The sequence below is a fragment of the Cibotium barometz genome, chromosome 39, assembly GCF_041138505.1.
Source record: "Cibotium barometz isolate CiBa-2024 chromosome 39, ASM4113850v1, whole genome shotgun sequence".
Lineage (NCBI taxonomy): Eukaryota > Viridiplantae > Streptophyta > Polypodiopsida > Cyatheales > Cibotiaceae > Cibotium > Cibotium barometz.
The window spans coordinates 5,375,783-5,386,985 of NC_141084.1; the positions used below are offsets into that span (position 1 = coordinate 5,375,783).

An 11,203-nucleotide genomic window follows, 5' to 3' on the forward strand; every position below is an offset into this window, starting at 1 on the left:
GCACAAATTTGCCACAATAAAAACAACCTCGTGTATCATTTTGATGCCTTTTCCAATTTCCATGACCCCTTTGACTCCCCCTGCCTCTAAACTAGCTTCTTCCATATGTGTGTTGTTTTTGTTGTGATTCATGGGACTGTTGTTGTTTTTGCTGACCATATTTTTGATTATTTGTTCGGCCACCACCTTGGCCACGACCTCGGTCTTTACCTCGTCATCTACTTGCACTTGTGTAGAAGGCTTGTTGCTCCGAATTACCTTTGTTTTGTAGTCTTCACCCAAACTCTTTTCTTCAATGATCAGCATTGACACCAAATCTGTAAAGTTGGGAATGTTCTCCCGAGTCTGAATAGATGTCTTGTATGCCTTGTATTGTGGACCGAGACCACGTAGACATACTTCCACCTTATTATCATCATCACTGAGAAATACCAATAGATGCAAGAGATCCATTCACAAACATGTTTTTCTTCTCCATAGTATGGAGCTCATTCTTCAACTGAATCTTTCGTGCCTTGGTGTTAGTTTCATATAACTTCACCAAGGTGTCCCATGCCTCCTTGGGTGACTTGGCATCCTATATGTGCCCAATCATGGTATCCTGTATGCTAATAGAAAGCCAATACATGACTTTTCTTACTCCGTGATTCCAATCCTTGTATTCTTTTACATTTGCAGCAGTTGGATTAATCTCTGGTATCTCTGGTGCCTCCTCATGTTCACCTTCAATGTAGTCCCAATAGCCTTTTCCCATCAGAAAAATTGTCAATCTAAACGTCCAAGCATGGAACTTGTTCTTATCAAACTTCTCTACAAAAATCTAGTTAATTCCATCATTCGACATCTTGTTTGCAACACAAACTCACCAAAAATAACACTCTTGTTTTTGTGCTGCACAAATTGTTGTATTCTCTGTAGAGCAGCGGTACTATACTACACCCAAACTGTCACAACCAATGACCTCAATTTGCATACGTATACCCAATAGCACCTGTAAGACCTCTTTGCAGTACACACAGTGTTCGCACAACCAATCTCCCTTCCTGCAGTACCAAAAATAGAGTTCTGTAGATAATTGAAACTTACCAGTGCACGTGAATGCCCTTGAGCTCTGCCCCCACGAAGAAAGCTCCTCAATCAGAGCTCGTTTGTCGGTGCCTCCCGAAGATCTCCTGAGACAAGGATGTAGTAGACAACACAAAGGGGGAAGAGTAGGTGAAGCTCTTACCCTCGTACCGCTTCCAGTGCTTCTCTTGCTTTTGCCGGTCAGCATCTTAGCATGAACCAAGCTTTGATACCATGAAAAGATGTAGGGAGGAAGAGAGCTTGAGCTCTTGCAAGCACACACATACACACTCACACAAACCCTAGAAAAGAGAACACACAAGATGAGGCTGAAAATTGTTCTTCTTCTTCACAACAAAAGGGTTCTATCAAAAGATAAGGGAAATACAACATAAGTACTAAAGTACTATGTACATGCGGTCCATAATGTGAACACACTAAGTGAGTGAGCTGGCAAGATAAGTATGCCATAGCTCAGTGGTGGACTAGTAGCTGGTGTAGTCCACCAACTGTAGAGTCATTGGCGAAGATCTATCATGTCAACATCCTACCAAAGATGCCAGTGATGTAAGTGGCAGAAATGGTCACCTAGGCATATCATGAGTGTCAGCTCATGTTGAGATTGACATCTCAACATTGTATGGGGGTCCACCAATGGGTAGGAATGCACATGAATAGATTTGATGATGAGGTTGGGATGCATGAGGGATTGGGTTTGGTTGTGGCTTGTTAGACATGGTCAAATGGGTCCGAGCATTTCTGAAGCCTCTTTTTAAAGTGTTGTTGGCTAATCTGAAACAGGGCAATGTCGGCGTAGAAACAAGTGAAGGCATTGAAGAGCTTGCGCGCTGCATGGGGGTGAAATTTTAGAATACAGTACAATGCTAATTTGGGTATGCACCTTTGCTTTGACCTCTTGGGCGGCGTCTCCACCTCGCTTGATTAGCATAATTGTGTAAGTAAGTTTATGCCTCGGGAGATGTGGAGTTTTGGTTGGATTGAATAACCTTGTGTGTGAAGATCTCCATTTTGGTGCATGGATCCAAAGGATCCATAGGCCACGATCTATTTAATTGGGACAAGATGGAGTATTCTCTAACGAACATATTCAATCCTTTCATGCTCTGCATGAATGGAAGTCCTAGTAGCCCTTGTGAGTGCATAGACACCGAAATTACAATTCATAGCTAGAGAGAAGGCTAGACTTAGCAAGAAAAAGACTCAATGAAGAAGACAAAATAAGACAATCAGATCAAAGGCAAGCATGCGAAGTGTTTACATGGGATGGGGCATTGATGCGGCTTGGGATATCTGATGTTGGAGTGTCTAGACTAAGGTATGGTTGAGACCATTGGGCGTGATTGGAGGGAAATATGGGTGTATGGATTGGTGCCAAATGGACCACATAGTTGGATGGATTGTCCAGGTCTATCGATATAAGTATCGGTGGTGATATGATGTGTGCGAAGATGAGAGTGGTTCAATGTAAACTAGCAACTTGCAAGGGTCTGTTGGTAAATGGAAGGTCATTTGGGTTTGGACTTAGCAGGATTGTCTTTTGGACTTTCAAGTTGTTTAGTTCTAGGTGATGTGCTTGCAAACAATTCCATATCTACCAGTGCTACACTGTATGGGGGAGTGCTCTACTCACTTAGTACGGAGCCAAAATAAGCAGTAAAAGGAGGGTTTACAAATCTACCATAGAAACCAATTTATCAGGAAGAGGGTTGATGACATTAGCATTTCTTTGAGGCATGGTGGTGGTTGTCAATCTCATGTTTTTCTCCCAGATGTTCTATTCTTGCTTGCTAGCTCTTTGTTTATTATGCTAGTTGTTTGATCTTGTAAGCACTTAGATACTTGTTGATGGTTTGTTTTCTTTATTGTCTTTCTGACCTTCTACTCAAACTTGCACCCAATTTTGTTCTTGCCTTCTCGATTGCTTCTTGATTTCTTTGTATGTCAAGTAGGCTACTTTGTGTATGCCTAGCCTTGTTTTCTTGTCAAGTACCTGCTGTGCCTTTATGGGGGCTAATGGTTGGTTGGTTCTTTCTAACTCAGGGGAATGGTCACTGAGGGAGCTCAGTGGATGAATCTTTTCTTGGCTACCCCCCCCTCTCTCTCTCTCTCTCCCTCTCTCTCTCTGCTTGAACACTCTCTCTCTAACTATTCCCACCACCATCTCCACCCACCAACTTGCAGAGCCTAGCCTAGCCCAACCCAGTCCAAGCTAGCCCAAGCCAACCCAGCCCCCTCCACCACCAACCTTGCTTATCCCTTTCTCTCTCTATCTATTCCCATGTTCCCTTCCTCTCCTCTCCTCTCTCCACACATCTCACATCTTTTTGTTGCTTCTCTCTCTCTCCCCCTTGTCTTACTCCCCCCTCTCTCTCTTTCTCTCTCCTATATCTTTCTCTTTGCTCAGTCTCTCTATCTACCATCCATATTTCTATCCTCCCTCTCCCTCTCTCTATCCTTCTCTTTGCTCTTATCCTCCTCCTCCTCCTCCTCCTCTCTCTCTCTCTCTCTCTCTCTCTCTCTCTCTCTCTCTCTCTCTCTCTCTCTATCTATCTATCTATCTATCTATCTATCTCTCTCTCTCTATATATATATATATATTCTTCTTCTTCTTCTTCTTCTTCTTCTTCTTCTTCTTCTTCTTCTTCTTCTTCTCTCTCTCTCTCTCTCTCTCTCTCTCTCTCCATATCTTTGCTCACTCTCTATATCCTCCTCTCTCTCTCTCTTTATCCATATCTTTGCTCACTCTCTATATCCTCTCTCTCTCTCTCTCTCTCTATCCATATCTTTGCTCACTCTCTATATCCTCCTCTCTCTCTCTCTCTCTCTCTCTCTCTCTCTCTCTCTCTCTCTCTCTCTCTCTCTCTATCCTTCTCTTTGCTCACTCTCTCTATCCATATCTTTGCTCACTCTCTATATCCTCCTCCTCCTCCTCCTCCTCTCTCTCTCTCTCTCTCTCTCTCTCTATCCTTCTCTTTGCTCACTCTCTCTATCCTCCCTCTCTCTCTATCTCCCTTCCTCTCTTCTCCTCTCCACACATCTCACATCTTTATATTGCTTCTCTCTCTCTTTCCCTTGTCTCACTCCCTTGTCTTACTCTCCCCTCTCTCTCTTTTTCTCTCTCCTATATCTTTCCCTTTGCTCACCCTCTCTCTCTACCATCCCTATCTCTATCCTCCCTCTCCCTCTCTCTATCCTTCTCTTTGCTCTTATCCTTCTCTCTCTCTCTCTCTCTCTCTCTCTCTCTCTCTCTCTCTCTCTCTCTCTCTCTCTCTCTATATATATATATATATATATATATATATATATTCTCCTCTGTCTCTCTCTATCCATCTCTTCACTCACTCTCTATAGCATCCTCTCTCTCTTTTTGTCCAAATGCCTTTCCAGTGTGCATTGTACACCATATATTCACTAGGGTGTCTAAGGAGAAGCCACATTGCTTGGCATGTGCTATAGTTGGTTATCCCTTGATACATAGTACCAATGACAATACCTCAGGACAAGAAGGCTATTGGATGCAAGTGGGTGTACAAAATAAAGCACAACTCAGATGAAAGTATTAGCAGGTATAAGGCAAAATTTGTTGCCAAAGGTTATGCTCAAACTTATGGCATAAGAGATTCAACCCCGTTGCCAAGATGGCAGCCGTGAGAGCTGTTATTGCGGTGGCATCAAAAGCATGGGTTTTGCAGTTAGTAAATGGATGTTAAGAATGTGTTCTTGCATGGTGATTTGCAAGAAGAGGTATATATGGATCAGCCACTAGGTTATGAAGATGTGGGTCACCCCCTGATTTTGTATGCAAGTTGTGTAAAGCCTTATATGGCTTGAAACAGAGCATGGCATGATAAGATAGCACAATATCTTATCACTATTGGCTTTCATGTGGCAGATGTTGATCATTCACTCTATGTGCAAAAGAGTGATAGGGGCCTTGTGGTCATCCTCACAATCTATGTGGATGACTTGATTGTTGGGGGTGACAGTGGAGAGGAAGTTGAGAGTGTGAAATGTCTCACTTCCTTGGCATTGAGGTTATTAGGACGACCAAGGGCATATGGCTGTCACACAAAGGCAATATGCATTGGACGTGCTGTCCAAATATGGTATGGCTGGTTGTAAGCCAATTTCAATGCCATTAGATTCAAATGGCAAGTTGAGTGCAGTTTGCGGGTGAGATTTTGGAGAACCCCACTATGTACAGGAAGATAGTGGGTAGGAAGTCACATTTGGATGGTGTGAGGCACACATTACGCTATGTGAAGTCTACAATAGACTATGGTCTCTTTTATGAGGCTACTGGTACAGAGTTGCAGGTGTTTGGATACACCGATGCAGATTGGGCTGGTAGTATTGCAGATAGGAGATCTACTAGTGGATTTATGTTCTCCTTTGGGAGTGGTGCTGTGACATGGAGTAGCAAGAAGCAGCCAAAAGTCACCTTGTGTCGAGTATAGAGGCAGAATATAAGGGTGTTGCGATGACAGCATGTGAGGTAGCTTGGTTGTGCAAGCTACTTGGTGATCTGGGCTGCAGGTTGACAGACAGGTTGTCATCTATTGTGACAATCTTAGCAGTATACAGTTGGCGAGGAACCCAACTTTTCATGCGCAGACCAAACACATAGAGGTGCACTATCACTTCATCAGAGAGAGGGTTTTAGCAGGAGACATTGATCTCATGTATGTTAGCACAGAGGAGTAAGTAGTTGACATTTTCACGAAAGCCTTGGGAGCAGAGAAGCTTCGCCGATTTTGGACTAGGCTTGGAGTCCTAGAGATGGAGTTGAGCTTGAGGGGGAGTGTTGAGATGTCAAGCTCAACATGAGCTGACACTCATGATATGCCTGGGTGATCGTTTCCACCACTTACATCACTAGCATGTTTGGTAGGATGCTGACATGATAGATCTTCACCAGTGATTCTACATCTAGACTACACCAGCTACTAGTCCACCACTGAGTTATGGCATACTTATCTTGCCAGCTCACTCACCTAGCGTGTTCACATTATGGACCGCATGTACATAGTACTTTATTACTTATACTGCATTTCCCTTATCTTTTGATGGAATCCTTTTGTTGTGAAGAAGAAGAAGAACAATTTTCAGCCTCTCATCTTGTGTGTTCTCTTCTAGGGTTTGTGTGTGTGAGTGTGTGCTTGCAAGAGCTCAAACTCTCTTCCTCCCTGCATCTTTTCATACCTTGTGCATGCCATACAAGTTATTTGAAAGTATTCTTTTATCATAGACAACCTAACCTCGTTCATAGCCACCTTATCGGCTAGCCTCGTTACACATCAACACTCAATCTTCTATCCCAAACCATGTGAAAGAGTCGAAGAAAGCATTAAAATAAGAGTCAAAGAAAGTGGTGTGTTGGAGTTTTCATCAAAAGGAGCTTCTACACAGGCACACCTGTAGCCCAATGCATATGCATGACAACTGCAATATACACATGGGCTCTACATTTTGTAGACACATCCAGTAGGAATAGGCACCAACAATCTCAGGCACTTGCTCTAAGCCTCATTGTCCATAGTCATTCCGATACATTTCTGGATGAGGGGACCATGGTGGGCACATGCCTGTCACGACCCATCACCTAGACCCTCCTCAAATCAACAAGAACATTTTGTGATCTCTTCTTCGGCCACACTAATTATTGATCCAAATAGCCTCTACCCTAAGTGCTCGCTAATGCCATAACGCCAAATAGCATCTATCCCAAGTGCTCGCTAATGCCATAATGCCAAATCAACCAAGCAAGTAAGGTTGCCCAGCTCCATTGAAGCTATGGGCAAAGTACACTTCTATGCATCAGCATCTCCGGACCTTGACTCCCGAAGAAAAGGGATGTCAAGTAAATGTCAAGGAAAGTAGTAATATAGCACCCTAGCACGAGTGACATAGGATATGCCTGCATCTAAAGCACAAATACACACCCACAAGGCATAGCGAACACAAAGAAAACAACTCTTTTTTTGGGGTGGAGGGAAGCATCAACCCAACCATAGGCCCAACAACTCTAGACCCACCCTAAGTATACGAAGAGTTAAGTCGATGGATACCTCTAAAGTATAGAGCATCTTGCTCCTAGATTACTACTATTAGTCACATCATCCCATACCACATTCAAAACCACCGAGGGGTTTTGCAATCTTGTGTCAACCTTATGGGCTACACTCTAGACCTAACACATAATGCAATACTCAATTGTCTATAGGATAACCGTGCCATCACCTACCTTTTTCCCACATTTGCCCCTTGACCACTTATGATCGTATAAATTTTAGGTGTATCAATAATTATAACCAATTTAACTAGATTCACACATTTGAAAATGTAAATTATAAAAGCTTGAGGTGTATAAAGTGGCTACTTCAATTTTATGGCAATGAAAGGTAAATTTTGTATCACAATTTTGGCCAATCTAGGAAAGGCATATCAACTATATTTTTCTAGATTTCGAATATATATGTGGATGGCTTGTGCCCTTAAATTGGGTTGGCTTGTGCCCTTAAATTGGGGAGGACACTCTTTTGAAAGAGAGCTTGAGGGAGGGACGGAGGCGGTGGAGGGTGTGGGCACACAAGGCCTAAGGAAAGCTATTTTAATGAATCAGAATGGTAAGGGAAATGACATAAATTGGCTAGGTACATCTTGCATGTTGGGATGATGTCTTTTCTTGAATTTTTCATACTTAAATAGGAGTCTCATATTTTGCAATTGAAGAAAGAAAAAAGAGCCATGTAAAAGATCATATCAGATGCAACGACAGGTTCTGAAATTAGGAAACTAGCACCATTAAGACATGGAAAGGTTTTGATAGCAGCAATGTTCCATAAACTCAATCATTTGATGTGCCTTCAATGCCTGCATACAAACAAGGTGCAAATATTTTGAGCTAAGTTTAACTAGGCACAAACATTTTCCTAAGGTTGAGCACAAACTCTATCACTTTCTCTGGGTCTGGGAAACACGGTGCACAAGGCGATTCGCGCATTGCTTGTAACCAAGCATTCAGCCGAGGAAACTTGTCCTCGAATGGGTACTTGAAGTCTCCAATGATCTCATGGGCTGGGAACCATGGCACCATTGGACCCAAAACAACATCCACCATGCCCACATGATCTCCTCCAAAAAAAGGAGGCTCCTTGGGAACAGTGCCAAGTACTCCCTCTAGAGTTGAAAGGCACTCCATAGTCTCTTCCACAGCTGCCTTCTGCGCCTCGCCTTTTGTTTGGAGAACTGTTCTTAGGGCACTATAAAGCTGCAAGTCAGAGGAGAATGTTAACTTGATTGCAATGAAAGTCTTCCCCTTGATTGCTACCAGCAATGCATGAGTATTTTCATGTGGACTTCTTATGAGTTCAAACATTCCATGTAAAGGCAAGCTTCTATGAGCCGACACATATCTTCATATATGCAGATGTAGATAGCACATGCACACGCATAATATGCACCTCCATGCAGACAGATCTACATGTACATATAGATATATGTATACGCGCAGAAGGTACATGCATGCAGACAAGGTGAATTGGTACCCGACATCACCCATCTAAAGAAAATGGAGTAGCATGCCACATGCATCATGATATCATATGGGGGAGATACATGCATACATGCATGCACATGGTTGGACACGAGCACGAATTTTATTGGTCTGGCATATAGAAATGGTATGTACACCACATAAACAGATATATGTAAGTATGTGCTAGACATTTACATACATGTATATGCTAGATACATACAATTGTCAAATGCATTATGATATGATAAGGATACTCTTGTGCATATGTATTCATGTTAAAGATGGGGAATACCTTCTTGTCAACATAGTCTGCCCAGAACCTAGCAATGGCTCTGTCATAGGGGTCTTTGGGCAGAAGGTCTTTGCCATCAGGAGAAGGCCAAACGGAGTCCACGTATTCGATGATGAGAAAAGAGTCCGGGAGGGGCTTGCCATTGTGGATGAGCACAGGGATCTGCTTGTAGATAGGATTGGACTCAACCAGGAGCTTGCTTTTCTGGTACCAATGGTCCACCTCCAGCAGCCTCTCATACTGTACCCCCTTTGCAGCAAGGGCAAACTCGGTGCGCAGCCCATATGGGCTGGCCCAAGCTGTAATTAGCTTAACATCATCAGCAGCAGAAGAAGCCATGGTAGAAATGAAGCGTACAAAACAAGTGTGTTCTTTGAACGGTGCTGCCAATGTAGGCTAAGTTAAGCCCACGTGGTCAACTACAGCCGCGAAGCTGCTTTGGTTGCGTAACGCCCGCGGGCTCCATGACGATTTTGATCCTCCTCCTCCTCCTCCTCATGATTTATTTGTGCCTCCAACTCTGTTCACACCCGAGGTACTGGGACGTGGACACTAAGTTATATTTGTGAATGCCCCCGATTGTGAACAAGTGTGAAGACGAACATGGATTGTGAAGAGAATTCTGACGTATGCTTCCTCTCTTACAATTTTCCGCAATAGACATTGTTTACAAAGAACGTTGAGCTCCTAAACAATGTCACCGACTTTCCCTAGGATGTTAAGAAATTTGCCGCTGGTGTCATAAGCTATATATCATTCTTCCATATAACTAAGAAATTAGAGAGATTGTGCATAGAAAATATCTATTAGATAGTGTTATATTGTATTCTATGTTATATATAAATATATATATATATATATATAGTTCTATAATAAATATGCATATTTAATATAAAATAAATTAATATTCATATATATATATATACTTATTATAAATCTGCTATATAAGAAATAAATAATTATGTTTATATGTATATTTATGTGTGTGTGTATATATATACACACACAAAAATATAAACTTATAAGTTTATATTTATGATATATTTTGTATTTTATAATTAAATATTTATGAAAATATGTATATATATTTGTTATATTCTCTCTCTCCCTCTCTCTCTCTCTCTCTCTCTCTCTCCCCGCTATAGATATATACACAATATACTCTTTACAACTATCTATCTATATATGTATGTATGTATGTATGTATTTACATATATTTGCACACACACATATATATACATACATACGTCTATATCATATTATATTATATAGAGAGTATAATGTATATATATCTATCTAGGAGAGAGAGAGAGAGAGATAGAATATTGCAATACACACACACACACATAAATACATGTATATATTGAAAGAGAGAATATATATATATATATATATATGATTATTTAATTTTTTTTAAAAATCAACATATTTATCATAATAAAACACACACACGCACAAATACACAAACATATTATATATATATATATATATATATATATATATATATATATATATATATATCGTATAGTTATATACACATTATACTATATGTGTGTGTGTGTGTGTGTGTATTATACACATACATACACACACGTATATGAATGTGTGTGTGCATATGTGAATGTATATGTGTGTGTGCGGGCATGTGAATTTTTTTATGTGAGCATTTTTGTGTATATGTGTGTGCACGTGCACACACATATGTGTGTGAGAGTGTGTAAATGTATACGTGCAAATGTGTGTGCGCATGTGCATCTATGTTTACATGTGTGCATGCATGTGTGCCTATCGATGTGTGTGCACATGTATATGTGAATGTATATGTGTGTGTGCGGGCATGTGATTTTTTTAATGTGAGAATTTTTGTGTTTATGTGTGTGCACGTGCACACATATATATGTGTACATTTATCTAGGAGAGAGAGAGAGAGGGAGAGAGAGTATTAAATTATTATGAAAATAAGCATATTTAATATAATAAAACACACATACACCCACACACGTGCACACACACATATATATATTATAGATATATATGTATTTAAATAATAAACATACAAAGTATGTGTGTGTGTGTGTGCGTGTGTGTGTATTTATATATTCTCTCTCTCTCTCTCTCTCTCTCTCTCTCTCTCTCTCCGCTATAGATATATACACAATATACTCTTTACATAATCTATATATATATATATATATATATATATATATATATGTATGTATGTATGTATGTATGTATATATATATATATATATATATATATATATATATATGTATATGTATGTATGTATG

At 40.7% G+C, this 11,203-nt stretch overlaps 1 protein-coding gene across 1 annotated transcript; it reads right to left on the reverse strand.

Moving 5' to 3' along the window:
• Positions 1-7,848: 7,848 nt before the first annotated feature.
• Positions 7,849-9,379, reverse strand: LOC147615637 (glutathione S-transferase U19-like). The gene is made up of 2 exons (XM_086777956.1): positions 8,916-9,379; positions 7,849-8,356 (listed from the first exon to the last, which is right to left on the reverse strand). The coding sequence occupies exons 1-2, from the start codon at positions 9,252-9,254 to the stop codon at positions 7,997-7,999; spliced, it is 699 nt and encodes a 232-aa protein (XP_086634082.1). The 5' UTR covers positions 9,255-9,379; the 3' UTR covers positions 7,849-7,996.
• Positions 9,380-11,203: the final 1,824 nt, after the last annotated feature.